Below are 17,560 nucleotides of genomic sequence, written 5' to 3'. Positions count from 1 at the left end.
CCACCAAATGGTGGATCGGCCAGGCCGAGCCACCAAATGGTGGCTCGGTCAAGGCCGAGCCACCATTTGGTGGCCCGGCCAGGCCGAGCCACTAGGTGACTGTTCGGCCAAAAGTTGGTTTTCTCGGTTCTTTTATGGATTCTTTCGGGATTTTGGATTCCAACTGCTCTGATATTGTTGTTAGACAGTTACTAACTGAAGATAGAGGGAATCCCTCGTTTTGAGCTGAAGAAACCATCAACCAAGCCTATAAATAAGAGCTCTAGTATTCATTTTTAGAGGAGGACATCAATAGGACGAAGTGCTGCCGAATTGGAGAGTGGAGCCACGAATTTACAGCAAGCGTTAGCAGATCTTGGCGATCTCCTGCGCATAAAGAGTGGAGTTCGAGAGATCTGAGACCCGTCCCCTATTCCTCCGTATTTAAGCTTGGTCTTAAATCCCGAGAAGAGCCGTGATTTTGCTTAGTCAAAATCACCGCTGCTGCAATTACTTCCTTCGTGAAGTGAGAGCATTGATTATCCAACTTTTGCTAACCGGATCTGATCCGCGGCGGTCCACGGATATTAACATCCCCAGCACAGGCAAAGATCCCACAAAAGTAGCGGGTGATAAACGTCCGTTGCGCTGTTTGATAAGAGTTGTAATCTTTATTTTCATTGTATAAAGGAGATCTTATAAAAAGATCAATTTTTTATTTGAGTTTATTATAATGACCAAAGTTGTAATAGATTCGATGACAATGAAAACTTCAACTTTTGACCCAAACACTCCTAATCTTGTTTCATACACAGTCAATGAGTAGAGGGGAGACCTTATTATCATTTTTTCAAGCAATTTAAATGATGTAAATTGTATGTGAGTAATTTGTGTGTGTATGCCTTTATATTGTGATCTGAAATCCGAATGATGAAAAAGAAGTAAGATTCACTGGATATGCTTGTAAATCAAGGATAGCTACAATATTTGGAAAAAGAGAGAGAGAGAGCTTATTTAGCTCAGAATATTATGAGATCATGCATTAAAAGAACATGTCCCGCAAACCAGAAACTAAAACAAATAGATTTGATACTGTTGGAAAAAGAAATTCACAAGTTGCAAATCATGGACGAAAGAGAAATCAATATTATGAGATGAATAGCCAAATGTTAATTCTGCTCACATAATGATCGACATAATTCAATATAATCGTAAACAAACTCTAGGTTCCGCAACTATGACTTGTGCCTTTCCAAATAACTTCTTAGCCAAATTCTTGTAATTATCCGCATCAAGGTTAGTTATTACAACATCCTCTTCCAGTTTAAAGCATTGGATACCTTCGAAAGGTCTACAAAAAAATTTCCAGATCAGTCAAACTAACAGAAGATGAAAGTTTTCATGTGCAGCTAGAAGCAATCAAGCTGAAGTCTTGTAACAAATATTAGCCTACTTACTGAGCAATATTTTTGCAATGACCACACCTGTAGGAATAAGAATACATCATCTTGAAATAAGGTCACCAGGAATAAGAAAGGAAGATATATAAGAGGGTATCAATAGAAATCAACTAACCATAGTGCATACAAGTTCACAAGTCTTTATTTCCATCAAGTACAACCTGATCAATAGTCTCTGATGTCAATGGCACAACACTGAACGGGCTGTTGCCAACTTTACACTAGTCCCTATATCCATACATACAATCAATTAAAGCATGGCAAAGCATGCCAAAATATAATCCACCAAACAATTCTTACTCAGAAGCAAAGTATAAACCTAATGATACTTTGTCCAAAAAAAAAAAAAAAAACAAATCATAACTTCCTACTCAGAAAAGCAAAGCGGCAAGTTGGAGAAAGAATCATATATTTTCATGCCAATCAAACCTGACATGACAAAAGAAGAATATATAGAGGGATGTAATGAACAAAAATGTAAGTAAATCAAATACTTTCTCATCATTATGCACTTCTTTTTTGTCTCTCTTGCTCTACATGATGGCATTTGAATAAGCAATTCCAAAGCTTTGATCCATACAATGAAAGGATATTCACACGAAGTCATTGACTTCTGCCGGACTTCTGCATTTCAAGATGCATTTATCAAACAAAAACAGCAATCTATCAGTCAAAATTGATACAATATTTTCTGCTTCCAATAGGTTAATGCAATCTTTATCAAATGAGTGCATCAATTCTGATTTTTTTAGTTAGAAATTATTATTTTGATGTACTTCAGTCTGCATGCTTGCATTAGGTCAGACCTCCAAAGAAGTAATTTTCTAGAAACATCTTTTAAAGACTTAAGGAAAGGTTTTCAAGAGGTACACTCGTATAAATATAGACAATCAGCACAATATGAACTAGAGGAGAAAAAGATTAGGGAATGATAAAATGACATGTATATACCGTGAGACAGACTAGCTGTCACCAGATATGAAATTCCTAGAATATATTTTACAAAAAATTCTTCCAGAAATAGAAAGACATGAAATTTCAGAGAGAAAAAAGTGCACATAAATCATTATTTAGAACCAATAGCAACAAGTGTGCCACAGTTTTAAAAAATATCAGCATTACAAGAATTCCATACAACAAAGAAAGTGCTTGAAAAGTAGAAACATATTTGTGCCAAGCAACATAACAAATGATTTTAACAAGTTCGGATTTTCTGAAATAAAAAAGAGAATGGTTTTTCATTAACTTAAAAAGCAATTTGCTAAAGAAACAAGCCAACCAATAGCAGGAATATATTTGTGCTACTCAATAGTTTAAAAGCACTGTTGCGATAGTAGTCATTCCAGTAGGCAGCAAAATATTTCTCCAAAGAATAAAATAACTCATCACTGATAGATTACGTTCTGTCAGCGGTACATACTTACCAAGATTCAAACTGAGCATGGGAGGGCAAAATGTCAGGCAAAATGAAGTTCAACAACAACAAAAGCCCACACAAATTGTCTTGTATCAGGGTAAATGTTTGAAGGTTCAGTTAGGAAAACTTTGGTTTCACTCAATAATTTAAAAGCACTGTTGTGATAGTAGTAATTCCAGTAGGCAGCAAAATTTTCTCCAAGAAATAAACTAACTCATCACTGATGATTACTTTCTGTCAGCAGTACATACTTACCAAGATTCAAACTGAGCATGGGAGGACGAAATGTCAGGAAAAATGAAGCTCAACAACAAAAAAAGTTCACGCAAATTGTCTTGCATCAGGGTCTCAGTGAAAAGAAGCTTATTTTCAATTGAAAAGCAATTTAATTCCCTTAAAAAGAGGTGGTGCATATTTTCAAGCAATGACTCTATGAAAAAGGGGACAATTGAGAGACGGGCAGAATACCGATTTTTATCATTTGAGGGACTAATTTTAGTGTACCAAAGATTTAAGGGACTAATATTAAAAATAACATTCTGAAACTGAGTTGCAGGGTAATATTTCAGTTGGGTGAGGTTGGGTGGGAAATAGGAGATTTCAGCGGGAAGCATATATTTTTTATTAGTGAGGTCACCTAGTGCCATGACTTTTTGATTGATGGGTGTTAAATGAAGTTGGATGCTTGTCCTCCTTGATCAAAGTGGTGTCACATGACACTACTTCGATCAAGGTAAGTCCACCGATGTGAATTAGCACCCAAAAATTATATTTTCCTCATATTAGACCTTAACTTTTAATTTATATTTATATTAAGCCCTTAAATCTAATTTAAATGAGTTTTAGACTTTTACCATGGAAAAGCCTAAACAAAATAACCTAAAGGCCTTAGTTCTGAATAAATAATTTAAGGCCGAATTTAATCTTTTTGTATGGGCCAAATTCTTTTCGGAGACTGTAGGCCGAGGGACCAACATTGTCTTAGTGAATAAGTATGTGAATTCTGATTCTTTTAATTAGAAATGATTATTTTGATCTACTTTAGTCTACTTGCTTGCATTCAGTTAGAACTCCAAAAAAGTAGCTCTTGACACGTGCAAGACATCTGACTGAAGGACTGCATTGCACGTGTATGAATGCAGTTGTGGATATGAGAGACGACAAATTTGTAAAATGTAAAATTCAGGGGCATGGCTATAAATATGCATATCAAAATTAGTAATTCATATGGGATCAATATTGCTTTACATTCACATGTTGTACGAAAAGCCCTATAACATTTTTATGTTTCTTTTATTGAATAGACTATAAATTAAAAATCTGCTCGTATTTTTAACTAAATACCAAACTACAATTTAGAATCATACTTATGAATTGGGTATGAGCTAAAACAATTTTGAGTCGAGTTGAAAGAGTTGCAGAAATTTGTGGTGAAGGGTAAGATGTATATCCAAGAAGTGTACCATGACTGTTTAAAAGTGAAACATGTATTATATAATTAAGTACACATCCAAATAAATGTATGTGTGTATTCGAGACATGTCCAAGGAGTGTTGGACACAGACGTGGGAGGTGTTGGAGATAGCTCGAGCCAAAATGAAGTGTCCCAATAACCTAGCTAAAGAACAATGGAAAATGGAAGAAATATATCTGACAAATGATGTTAGAGTAACTCTTAATACAAACTCTAAATTGCAGATAAGATGCTATATAAAACTTCACAAGTATATGTGAGCTTACAGTTCGCTGTTAATTGACTAGCTTAGCAATTGCAAATGAATTCATCAGGAATTCAAAAAGCTGAGCTTCAAGTTTCGTTTTTTCCATGTTAAAATATACTAAAAAAGACAAACATTCAAGGAAAATAAATTCATCAAAAGATTATCATGGCCAAAGGAAAAAAATTACTATATTTCTTGCCAACATGAAATCCCACCCAGACTTGCCAAAAGGCAAAAACTGTATGTGATGTAAGCTGAATGCCTAAGACTACAATAGTCCTAAAACTAAATCCCACTTCATGTATCAGGAGTGAAATATGAAGCAAAAAGATTTAAGGATATAGCATTACCTCCTCCTGTACCTATGAACACCGTGAGAACTTCTGCAGTACGTGGACGTACATACCTATATGATCAACACAACCAATATTTATCCAAGATTGCTATATGTGACTGTAAAAGGACGTCTTGGATGAAACATACCACATGGCATAAGCAATTATGAAACAAATAAATAAAGTTCTTAATATGAACTCACTTTTTTTAGTTCAATGAGCCATTCGGAAGCCAATTGATAGTGGAGTTACCCTTAACATCACATTTGCCGCATCAGTCCATACCCTCGTCCCAGTTTACCTTCATCAACCAGAAAGATTACAGCATATTAACCTCCTGATACTTACTAAAGAGTAACAAGAAAAGATGTTAGCTAACTGATCGATACAAATTTTAGCCTTTTGAAACTTGAACTTAGTCTCCAATACTCATGGGCAAGCTTCTTACGACAATGGACATAAATAAGAAATCAATAGCAAGTTATGGACAGGAGTCTGTGACAATCGAATTAATGAGATCCAATCCCCATATAAATGGGTTCACCAGGTTGTGTCTGTACTCAAAATTGACCTGAAGTTATGGGTTCTAGAAAGCTTAAAGTCTAACCCAAACCCAAACAGGCCGGCTTTGAATTTCATCAAAACCCTGTCTAGACTCATACCCAACGCCAAACCTGCCTGACTGGCAGATTTTTTTCTCCATCTTCTTATAACATTTCTTCTAACTAATTATTTCGCTCTTTCTCGTGCATAACAGTAGAATAGGTTTAAGGACTTCAAAGTCCCTTACAAAAATTGAAGGTTGAACCATCATCCCCTTATGCTACCTGCTAATGTCCCCAAAACAATGTGGTACCAAAGTTATGATGTTTGAGCGTGAAATCCCTCCATGATCCCAACACAGATAAGTTTCCATTGAATTTTTGTTTGTAAAAGGAAAACTTGTGGATAATAAGATGTCAGAGAGAGATACTGACTGCCATAGTAAACTTCAAGTCCTTACGTGATCAATCATATTTGCACTCTCTAAGAGATCAGGATGGTTACAATTCTTTTTAAGTTGAATTACCAAATTGTTCTACTTCCCTTTCATGTAAGTTTCAGAGGTACCCATCGTACAAACCAAACATCAGTATGAACAGCTCAACTGCCATACACACAACTGTATATGTACATTTCTCCTACTTCTAAACCATCTAGAAAAACTTAAGCTGCCCTTTAACAAGAAAAATGTCGATCTAACCAGCTGTGTAGATGTTATGTATCACGTCAGTCATGAAAGCAGACGTAGAGAAGAATCTTTGACAAAAGAAATGATTGACCACCAAAAAGGAAAAAATACAGAATCATTTTGTCAACATAATGCTTGAGGGCTATTTCTTAAACCATTATACATAACTGACGTGATATATAACATCTGCACAAAGTAGTACCTCAACCCTTCTCTTAATGCAAACATTTTCCTGCTCTAAGTCACCGTTGGCCCTCCTCGAAAAATCAAAACTGAAAGAAGAAGATGACTGTCAGCATCAAAATAGGACAGCAAGCAAAAAAAAACTCGAAAAATCAAAACTGAAAGAAGAAGATGACTGTCAGCATCAAAATAGGACAGCAAGCAAAAAAAAAAGCCAAATGGAGATTTTAAAGACTGACAAAATAACCACTTTCCTGAGACATCTTTTAGAGACTTAGGATAACATTTTCAAGAGGTACGCTCGTATAAATAAAGACAATCAGTACAATATGAACAAGAGGAGAAAAAGATTAGGGAATAATAAAACTAAAAGACAGGTATACATTGTGAGGACAGACTAGCTGTCACTAGCTATGATAACTCTAAATTATAATTTACAAAAAATGCTTGCAGGATTAGGAGGACATGATAATTTCAAAGAACAAAAGTGCACGTAAATCATTACTAGAACCAATAGCAACAAGCGTGCCACATAGTTTCAAAGATATCAGCAATAGAAAATTTACGTAAAGTAAAGAAAGATGCTTAAAAAGTTGGAACACATTTGTTCTAAGAGAAGTAACAGGTAGTATTAACAATATATGACCTTCCGAAAAGGAAAAAAAAGAGATGGTCCTATTAACTTAGAAAAATCAGTTCCTAAAGAAACAAGTCAACCAATAGCTTGTGGATTCGATGCATGCTCATATATTTGCTATTTATGTTCATCTATTCAATAGAAAGGTGAAAATGTTTGATGGTTCAGTTGGAAAAAGTTTTGTTTCATTTAATAGTTTAAAAGCACTATTGTGATAATCGTAACCCCAGCAGGCAGCAAAATTTTCTCCAAAGGATAAAATAACTGATAGCTGACTTTCTGTCAGCCGTACATACTTAAGAAGATTCAAACTAAACACTGGTCGACAAAATGCCAGAAAAAATGAAGTTCAACAATGACCAAAGCTCAGCCAAATTGTACTTACAGCAGGGTCAGTCAAAAGAAGGTTATTTTCCATTGGTAAGCGTTTTAATTCCCTTACTAAGAGGGTGCATATTTCAAGCGATGGCCCTAAGAAAAAGGGGGACAATGAGAGAAGAAAAACTGGAAGAACTAAATATCTCAGTAAATATAGAGAAAATTGACAGGGTAGAGCTTTTACCTCATCCACTAGAACATACTTGCTTAGTTCTATGATTAGCGTACACATGAACTTTTTTCTTGTCTTTGTGCTTTCTTCCTCAGTTCTATGATATGTGATAGTACACATGGAGAGAACAAACCTAATGCAAAGCTTCCCAATGTTAGAACACTGTATATGCTTGTAAACAAAAGACAATTTCACAAAATAGTTTTACCTTTAGAAATCATTAAACCAGTTGGAGAGAGTAGAAAGTAGAGCTATAATCATATTCTATTTCCATAAAGATCCTGGAGCTGGCATGTACTGTTGGAACCTTCAAAGCTGGTTCTCCAGAGACCTTCGAGTACACCTGTGAGTGAGAGAAGTAAAAGTTAGCAATTCAACATTTTCTGCAGGTTTTCTTTACTGTAACTTCATTGTAAGGATTTCCGAAGATCTGGCCATTGGCACGAACAGGATTTTCCTGACAGATAAAGGATTTTCCTGACAGAAAAAGCCAATTTGATGTTAGCTTGGAATTACCAAACATCTAGACTAGAAGCATGTAAAAGATATCACTCCGTGAGTAGTAATATACAATCATCAAAGAACGGCTCAAATGGCATCATTGATATACAAGGAAAAAAGTTATTTGGGATTGCCCTCCATCAACGAGTTTTGAAGGCACCCAACGCAACAGCTTCTGTGTGCACACCATATTATCATTAATATGGGCACAAATAAGTAAGGTAAATTTTCCGTGGAACAAGGGGTACTTACATTACTAAATCAATGCCAGGAATAAAGTCCACCCTTGGTCCATATGCACGCATGACCATCTCTGTCAACATAGCTGCGATGACAGTCCTCACTTTTCTCTAAACAAACAAACATATGCACCTGAAAATATGCCTACAGTAGATTAACTTTTCAATAAGCTGATTTGAACATGCATACGGTCATCTCTGTTTGCATAGTCATCGCTTTTCTCTAACAATCAACCACATGCATCTTCGACTTCAAGTGACATGATGGCAATACAAAGAGCATAGTTAAAGGTATAACATAAATACAAATGGAAGTATCCATATTCAAAAAGACGACAACTGACAATGCTTTATGGATCAGAATGTTGGGCAAAGTAAATGCAACTCACATTGCTGAACTTTGAAGCACTCTTAACAGCCTCCCTCTTTAGCCCTGCTTCTCTTTAGAAGAATCTTCTACATCGGAAATATCGTTTCTTCTTCAACTTTATTCACTACATTGTTCTGCTTTAACAGCAAACAATCATAACCCAGAAATACAATGCATATGCAATTAAATAAGGATTAGATGTATACGGTGGTGATGCCATCCATTTTTTTAAGCAGAAATTCTGAGTAGAGCTGGTTTTTGATAAGAAACTCGCCCAACTTGTTGAACTTGAAGTTAGGGTTAAATTTGACCTCCACCTTTTCTTTCTCCTGAGCCTCGAGTATCATTTCTGCTTCTATTTCAGTCACTGCCCATCCATTCGTAGCTTCAAGCTTAAGAAGCAGCATTTCAAGTGATCGCATGATTAAAAAAATTGAAGAAAATTATTGAACATCAAAAGTGAGAGAAAGAAACTAGAAAATAAGAAATTCATACTACGATTCTAGGGGGAAATTAAAGGACAGTAATTGATGAACTCTAAAACAGTGATGTTCACAAAATTGGAAGTATTTCGAAAGAAAACATACAAAACTAAGAGAAAATTTCCGAAAATAAAAGAAAGGAAGAAAATTTGCTCACTCTTCATTCGTCGTTCCTCTTCCCCTTTTCGCAATTTGAATCGGACTCGTTTTCGAACCCTAGATTCGGAAATCAATGTTTCCAACCTTCTATAACCTATCGAAACCCTAACTTTGTCGACAGCGTTTTCAAAGAATTAGAAGCTCCATTCAGCAGAAAATTCATGCTTTGATTAACAAAACTGACAAACTGCAGGAAAAAAAAACCTAAATTTTAGAAACCCTAAATTTAAGAAGGAGGGAAATCAAAGTAAGATGGAAAAGAATTACCATTTTTCTCGCGATTTGAATCTGAGGACGAGCGAAAGGCCTCGGTGAGTAATTATAGCGAAGTGTCTCGCTTGAACTCGCGATTTGAATCTGAGGACGAGCGAAAGGCCTCGGTGAGTAATTATAGCGAAGTGTCTCGCTTGAACCTAACGCAAGTGAAATGTCCGCGTGAAACCAACGCGAGTTAAAATACAGGCTAAATTTCATAAAAAACCCTTAATTTTGGATGATTAAAAGAAAACCCCCTTCACTTTGAAAATATCGGAAAACCCTTTAGCTTTAGGGGCTATCTGAAAACTCCCCTTAACTTTTAGGGGGTGTTTGTTTCAAATCCCAAAATTTATGGATATGGATTTCACATGGGATTTGAAATCCATAAATTTTTTGGTGGGTTTTGGGATTCCTAAAACTTTGTTTGTTTCATCAATATTTTGGGATTTGGAATGCTATAATTTGTAAATTCTTGTTTGTTTCAAACTCAAATTGTAGCATTACAAATTTTAGAATTTAAAATCCATAGTTGTAACAAACAAGTTTTAGGATTACCAAAATAATAAATGATGAATATAAGAACTTTGGTGAGCTTACCTCCCATACAAAAACAAATACAATTGCACAGTTATAAATAAGCAAACAACGCACAACAATTCACTGGAGAAAAAAAACAAACGTACATACATAGCGCAAAATAGATGAAAATTATATATACTTCTTCAGTAAAATTATAAGATGCAAGATAACCAAGCCACTTACACAAGTACAGAATAGATGACATATGCATATTTCTTCATTCACATTAGCAAGATATATCTGAAATAGTCGTGTTTAACAAATTTACAAAGACCTCGAACCACATTAACCATCCCAGAAAACATCGCATCCTGGTATTATCACCTAGCTATACCAATGACACTGCCTCTGAAAGTTGCATCACATAGAGAGCTGTGTGAATTAGAAGATTTGAAGCAGGCTGAGTAAGATAATTAGTAATATGAGATTAAACTCCCTGATCATGAAGACAGCTTCCGAGCAAATATTTATTGAAAATTTTCTTGTGCTCCCCTCTACCCTGCATAGATCAAGATAATTTGCACACTTGTATCCAAATCAGAATTCTACTCTCTGAACTGTTCAATATTGGAAAGGGTTAATTGCATATGTATACCCACCCACCAACACATCCATGCACAGATAATTTACACATACCCACGCACCTGAACACCAACACATAACAGCCACAAGCACACACATTCATGCATACACTCGCGCGCACACAAATACAAATGCACACCTGCACAATCACACGACCACATGCACCCCCCAATGCAAACACACAACCACCCACAGATCTCCCGCACCTATGGACGCATCCGACAAGCACCCAACCCAAGGCTCAGACAATGAACCATTAGAAAACTCATAATAGGACCAAGGTAGGGGCTCAGATACAGATATTAAAATTGAATACATGGATTGCCTCATCTAACAATGATGTTGCAATGTAGGTTGCAATCACATGAATGGATTGCCTCACCTAACATTGTAAATACAATGTTAGGTTGCATTCTCATCCTAGATTGCCCTACCTAAACATAGCAAAACATTGTAGATTGCATTCTCATAATACGACCATCATCATTGCCCAAATTCAATAATACAAAATAGCCATACCAATACATATCTTGCAATGTAGCCACCAACAAGCAAGATGGACCCAAGAACACAAATCAGAATTCTACTCTCTAAACTGTTCAATATTGGAAAGGGTTAATTGCACATGTATACCCACCCACCAACACATCCATGCACAGATGCCTACACATACCCACGCACCTGAACACCAACACATAACAGCCAATATGCATTAGTTTTGTGGAAAACAGACTGGCAGCGTAGAGCGAGCATTGGAGGTATGGCCTAAAACAAACGTATAATAGAGATGCAAATATGTGCACATATGTCTTTCTGAAACAGAATACAGAGGACGCTCGAACTAACAGAAATTAATAAGAAATGCCATTATATGACATAAAATAAATCAATGTATGAAATTAACAATGATGTGCCACGTACACCACGAGAAGTGCACATGACATTGTAAACAAGCTATAACTCAAACAACAAAGGCTCAGACAAGCAATAACTCAAACAACAAAGGCACACATACACAAGCATAAGATAATAACCATGAACTCATCTCACCCATACATACATGCACATACATACACACACACAAGCACACACGCACACACATACAGGCATACACACTTAAAACTGAAACTAAAACATAAGCCCTCCAGCAACAAAACCCAGCAACCCAGCAACCCAGGCCAAATCAAGCACTTATGACTCTCATATACAGCAACAAAACCCAGCAACCCAGCAACTGAAACTGAAACTGGAAAATAAGCCCTCCAGCAACAAAACCCAGCAACCCAGCAACCCAGGCCAAATCAAAATCTTATGCCTCTCATATACAGCAACAAAACCCAGCAACCCAGCAACTGAAACTAAAACTGAAACATAAGCCCTCCAGCAACAAAACCCAGCAACCCAGACCAAATAACCCAGCAACTGAAGCAACTGAAACTGAAACTGAAACTGAAACATAAGATTATGAATTCCAAGGCTCATAGAAAATGTACATCAACGTAGCCAAATCAAAAGCTTCAAACCCAGCAACCCAAATCAAAGAATGATCTAGAAGAATAGCAGAGAAAATGTAGCCAAATCAAAAGCTTCAAACCCAGCAACCCAGACCACCAGCGGGAAAACTCATAATAGGATCAAGTTAGGGGCTCAGATATAGGTATTAAAATTGAATACATGGATTGCCTCATCTATCAATGGTGCTGCAATGTAGGTTGCAATCAAATGAATGGATCGTGCAATGTAGGTTGCTATCAAGTATCATATCCAATGATATTTATATAAACCTGCAAAAGAACCAAAGTTATAATGAGATTGCAATTAGAGTAGTGAAATTAGTTACATCATTAAGTTGTTAAACTTACAAAATTAATAACATAAAGCTACACCACTAAGTGTTCAACTTACAAAATTAGTTACATCATTAAGTTGTTAAATATACAATGAGTTTACAAAAGCAATAGATATGTCAAAGTCTTCAAAAGTAGTGCAATATCAAGTTTTCATAAGTCAAACCCTTGCTCGTTGATAATCTTCTCTATAAATAGCTTTTGAGAATTTTTGGTTTTGATGATCAACCTCCTAGCTTCTGATTCATGGTCATACAAGTAATCAAGCACTTTATCCAATACTCCCTCAGAAAATTCACTCTCATGCGTCATTAGAGCATTCGCCATGGTCTCACTCCAATGCACAACACGTTGATGTACATGTTGATTTTGAATTGAGAACGACATCGTGTCAATTAAACCACGCATGAGAGTCTCATCCTCTTTAGCCTTGCTACTCTTCTTCCTAGGAGTTGATGTATCAATTGATGCAGAAGCTATCCCACTAGAAGCCTTCAATTTCTTACCTTGAGAGTTGTGGTTTTGCCCACTTGATTTCTCGGACTCAAGACGTGGGCTTGGGGACAAATCAACCTCATTATCACTAAGTATTACATGATCCTCATCTCTATCCGTATCATGTTGTCTAGAACCAAGCTTCTCAGTCATATCTTGGGTGAAATCACCCTTTGCTTGGTCATCTCCCGCGATATAACACAAGTTATCATAGTGAATGAGAGAAGTGTTCAAATACTCCTTCAATCTAGAGCTATTGCATTTTTTTCCTGTACAGTGAAATATTGCAAAATTAGTTACTAAGAAGTAAATATTCAAAGTTTGCTTATTTATCAAAAATATTACCCGTGTCCACCTATCAAAACAATCCGGATCCATGGTGACAATCTTAGTTTGTGGATCATAACCAGCCCCACTCATGTCCATGACAGTGCACATATTAAAATATTTACCCTTCAAGGACTTGACATGGTTCATGACATTCTCCTTTGTGAACTCAGTGCCACACTTCTTGTTGACCTCCTCTGCAGCTCTTCGATATGCAAGCACCTTAAAGTTTTTATCAACTTTAAGACCATCCTTTGCCATCTGAGCAAGGAAGGGGATTAACACATCATCATTCTCTGCAGTCCATTTAGCATTAGGCACCCCCCTTGTATTCTCTTTTTTGTTCAGCACCTTTGGTGGCATTTTTCTTTTAGTAACTGCCCGCTTCTTGCTTTTGCTTTTGCTTGGTGAGGCAGCATCATCCTCAAGGTCAATTGCCATTGGCCTCTTCAAAGAATGAGTCTCACTTGAATGGGTACCAGGGGAAGTGTGGATAAGTGGGTGGCCATTGTTAAGCATATTCATAAACAACATGGGTTGTTGAGTCATAAATGAGTAGTTCATATCATAAGGATTGTAAGATGGATAAGTCGGTGGAGCAATGTATTGGGGCGGAGGGAATGGTTGTGTAGTGGGTGGTGGGGGAGCCGGGAAGTATGGATAAGTGGGTGTTGTTGGTGTTCTAGGTGAAGTATTCCTGAACTTATCACTTTCATTAGAATCTGCCATGACTGATTGCTACAAATTAAAACAAACAAATAACAAATTTTAAACCTCATGTTAGTACAATAATAGAGTACGAACATCAAAAAGTAGCATTCATAAAGCCCAATCTTCATAGCTAAATCCAGAAAACTCAAATAAACCACAAGCTTGAAAAACCAATATGCAAACAAGCCTCGCAGCTCATATAATCAAGGTTGCAAACAAGCACAAAATTAAACATAACCGTAAGTTGGATATACACAAAAATAGCATGCGAAAATGATAATATACTCATTTATCCATGAGTATTGTTGTAACATGAACGAATACATAGAGGTAGTAGACAATATATCAACGAGTACAATACCACATAGAGAATATAACTTAGATTACATCCCGATCTCGGTTGTGTCTCCACCGCGCCATTTAGCACAATAATCTTCCCACATTTCAATTGCAATTTGATCTTTCTTTGCTATCCATTCAATCCCAATCTCGGTTGTGTCTCCACCGCGATATTTAGCACAATAATCTTCCCACATTTCAATTGCAATTTGATCCCTCTTTGCTCTCCATTCATTTCTTGAAAATTTTTCCTCTCTTTGTGTCATAGTTTGAGTAAAGTCAACAACACCCTCTTCACCTTCATTTGCTATTTCATCTTCATCCTCTTCAATATGGTTGTCCTCATGCAACAACTCATCGCCCGAGTCTTCTATGGCGATATAGTTATGAAGTATAGTACATGCAATAACTATATCAACTTGAGTTGGAAAAGGGTAATGTGGCTTCGCGGATAGGATTTTGAAACGATTTTTTAATACCCCAAATGTTGATTCAATTTTAGACCTTAGGGATGAGTGTCTTAAATTGAACAACTCTTGTCTATTATTGATTGGCCTACCCTTGTGCTCATTTAGATGATACCGCACTCCTCGATATGGGGAGATAAAGCCATGCATAGTAGTGTAGCCCGCATCACACAAATAATATTTTCCTACATTTAACAAAAGAAATTTAGTATATTTCTTAATTATAATTAAGTAGACATACTTTATTTGATTGATTTATTACCGTCGTAAACTCTCAATCCGCGAGGTTGTGGTCTAGATAACGCGTCTTGCAAAACTCTATAATCATTTGCAGATCCCTCCCATCCGGCTAGAACATACGAAAATAACTTGTTGGGAGTGCATGCAGCTAGAACATTTTGAGTTACACCTTTACGAGGAGTGCATGCAGCTAGAACATTTTGAGTTACACCTTTACGACCTCTAAAACGTGCAACAAGGCTAGCGGGAAGCATGGCGTCGATATGGGTTCCATCTATCATGCCAATACAATCCTATATGATACATTAAACATTTATTAATAATAGAAAGGTAAAATTAATTGTTAGATTGTGAGTAGTTATATTATAATAATGATTACCTTGAAATAAGGATAATATAACGGGTTAGTGGCAATCTCTGGTGATACTTCATTTGGTGCTTGCTTCATGTACCGCCCCCTTAAACGACCAACGACTTCCAAGCACTTGTTAACGTATTTTGAAACGGTTTCCCCCGATCTTATAAAATGTGACCTAACAATTCTATTTTTTGTTTTATGGCCTAATATATTAAGGAACATGAGCAATTGTTCTTCTACTTTAACAACCCGTCCATCTTTTAGTAGGCCGGTATATCTCATTATGCTAACAAGATTATGAAATGCACGCGGCCTCATTCTAACATAAGCCCTACAACTCTCATTATAGCCACTAAACACACGACTTATGTGCCTAGCTCTCATATCTATCTTCTCTTTATTTTTCACCTTACGTTGATAAGTGATTGATTTCCGTCTACTACGTATCCTCATCAAACATGTAAACACACAAATCACCACGGAGATAGTAGCATTAGAAGCCATCCTCGTTAACATCTCTTCATCAATGTCGTCCATCTACATTGTTTTAAAAAAACTCACAAAGTCACAAAATTGAAAAAAGCACAAAAACAATCTATATAGTATTGTTGACTAAATCAATTGCATATGCCTTACCACATTCTGTAAGCGTTAATAGCACTTGTTTAACACATCACTAAAAGTCATAAGAAGTTGCTAACATGCTGACGTGCTACTCCCTCTGCAGTCTGCAGCATTGTTTTAGGGTCAAGTATCTCCAAACCAACAAATGATGTTTCAGACGGAAGAGAGGTTAAGTTGATGGCTTGATTATTGACTTGTTTGTCTAACTAGACAAAAGCGAAGAGAAGTCATAAAGATTTTGGTAGAAAAAATTCTAGCCGTGCGTATCATAGAAAAAGTCTAGTTGTGCGTATCATAGCCACATGTATTCTTTGTTTATACCACATCGCAGTCTTTGCTCGTCTAAGGAAAAACAATGTCTTGTATTTACTCATTCAGTTCTCACTTATAGTAATATGCTGGAATACGGCATTATTTCTACTCTACAAGCTTACACTCTGGATGTGGAGAGCCAATTAAGCAGAAAAAGTTCTTTCAACAAGTTAATTGAATTCAAATCATAGAATGAGCTGGGTCATCATTTAACATTTTACCATTTAGTCAACAATAATATATGAATGTATCCACCGTCAACAAGATGAGTTGTTATTTAAAAGAAAATAAAAAGACAAACAAAAATTAGCAGGGAAAATTATGGAGAACACCCCAATATTAATTTCAACAATCTATATAGCACAAAAACTAAATCAATTGCATATGCCTTACCACATATTAATTTCAGCTAGAACACCCCAATAACAAAACCAAATCCATCAATTTCACAAAGAAACCCTAATTTATGGAGAAAGGGAACGACTTTTACCTGCCGAGGAGGAGACTTAGTTGGTCGGAGAACTGTTCGGGCAGAGGCAAGTTCGGTTGAAATAATAGAATCCCCAAATCAAGTTACCCCCAAAACCTCATGGAAAGTGGAGAAGAGGCAAGGCGGCTTGCCTAGGAGTTGGGGACGCTGAGGAGGAGGCGGAGCCCGCTGAAGTTGGGATGGAGAGGAGGGAGGGGGTGGCGTCGTAGTCGGGGTTCGGCGGGAACAATCGCTAGGGTTTCGCACGGAATTTGAGACGGCGGGTAAAAGAGGACCCAAACGAAAGGTGATTTTACAAAGCGGTGATTTTGGGGTGGGATCGGTCTTCAGAAGAGCGGAGTTATTGCTGAGCTGGACGTGATATGTCAGATATCCAGCCCAAATCCACTCCAAAAAGTAGGATTTTACAAATGCTAAAAACAATTAGTTTTTTATTGTTTTGGGATTTAATATCCCAAAAAAAATTTGGAAACAAACAAGGTTTATGGATTTCTAAAACCTCAAAAAACCACTTTTTACATCCCAAAAACTAAAATCTACCCTATATCCCAAAAAAAAAAACAAAACAAACACCCCCTTAGAGAACCCCCTAATTTAAGATGGAAAAATTGTTTTTATTGCAAATCGCAAGTCTAATGTTTACATTTTTAAGATGAATGAGTTAGTG

The 17,560-nt window shown here is 36.6% G+C and overlaps 1 protein-coding gene and 1 long non-coding RNA gene across 15 annotated transcripts; both read right to left on the bottom strand.

Moving 5' to 3' along the window:
• Positions 1,075-9,608, bottom strand: LOC109832695. 14 transcript variants are annotated; one of them, XR_002244875.1, is made up of 15 exons: positions 9,532-9,608; positions 9,263-9,451; positions 8,830-9,015; positions 8,643-8,757; positions 8,444-8,503; positions 8,267-8,364; positions 7,722-8,189; positions 7,526-7,646; positions 7,349-7,434; positions 6,346-6,415; positions 5,116-5,213; positions 4,928-4,983; positions 1,555-1,667; positions 1,437-1,463; positions 1,075-1,330 (listed from the first exon to the last, which is right to left on the bottom strand). It is a non-coding gene; the product is annotated as an uncharacterized LOC109832695 (long non-coding RNA). The 14 variants fall into 14 exon arrangements; XR_002244874.1 differs by lacking the exon at positions 8,444-8,503 and adding an exon at positions 1,934-2,063 and having other exon boundaries at positions 8,267-8,386; XR_002244870.1 differs by lacking the exon at positions 8,444-8,503 and having other exon boundaries at positions 7,722-7,990; positions 8,085-8,189; positions 8,267-8,386.
• Positions 14,447-16,004, bottom strand: LOC109832515. The gene is made up of 4 exons (XM_020399865.1): positions 15,489-16,004; positions 15,321-15,402; positions 15,132-15,278; positions 14,447-15,054 (listed from the first exon to the last, which is right to left on the bottom strand). The coding sequence occupies exons 1-4, from the start codon at positions 16,002-16,004 to the stop codon at positions 14,447-14,449; spliced, it is 1,353 nt and encodes a 450-aa protein (XP_020255454.1).

This window comes from Asparagus officinalis, chromosome 3, assembly GCF_001876935.1.
Source record: "Asparagus officinalis chromosome 3, Aspof.V1, whole genome shotgun sequence".
NCBI classification, from domain to species: domain Eukaryota; kingdom Viridiplantae; phylum Streptophyta; class Magnoliopsida; order Asparagales; family Asparagaceae; genus Asparagus; species Asparagus officinalis.
Note: the sequence above shows the minus strand (reverse complement) of the source record. Positions and strands in the feature narration are given on the sequence as shown.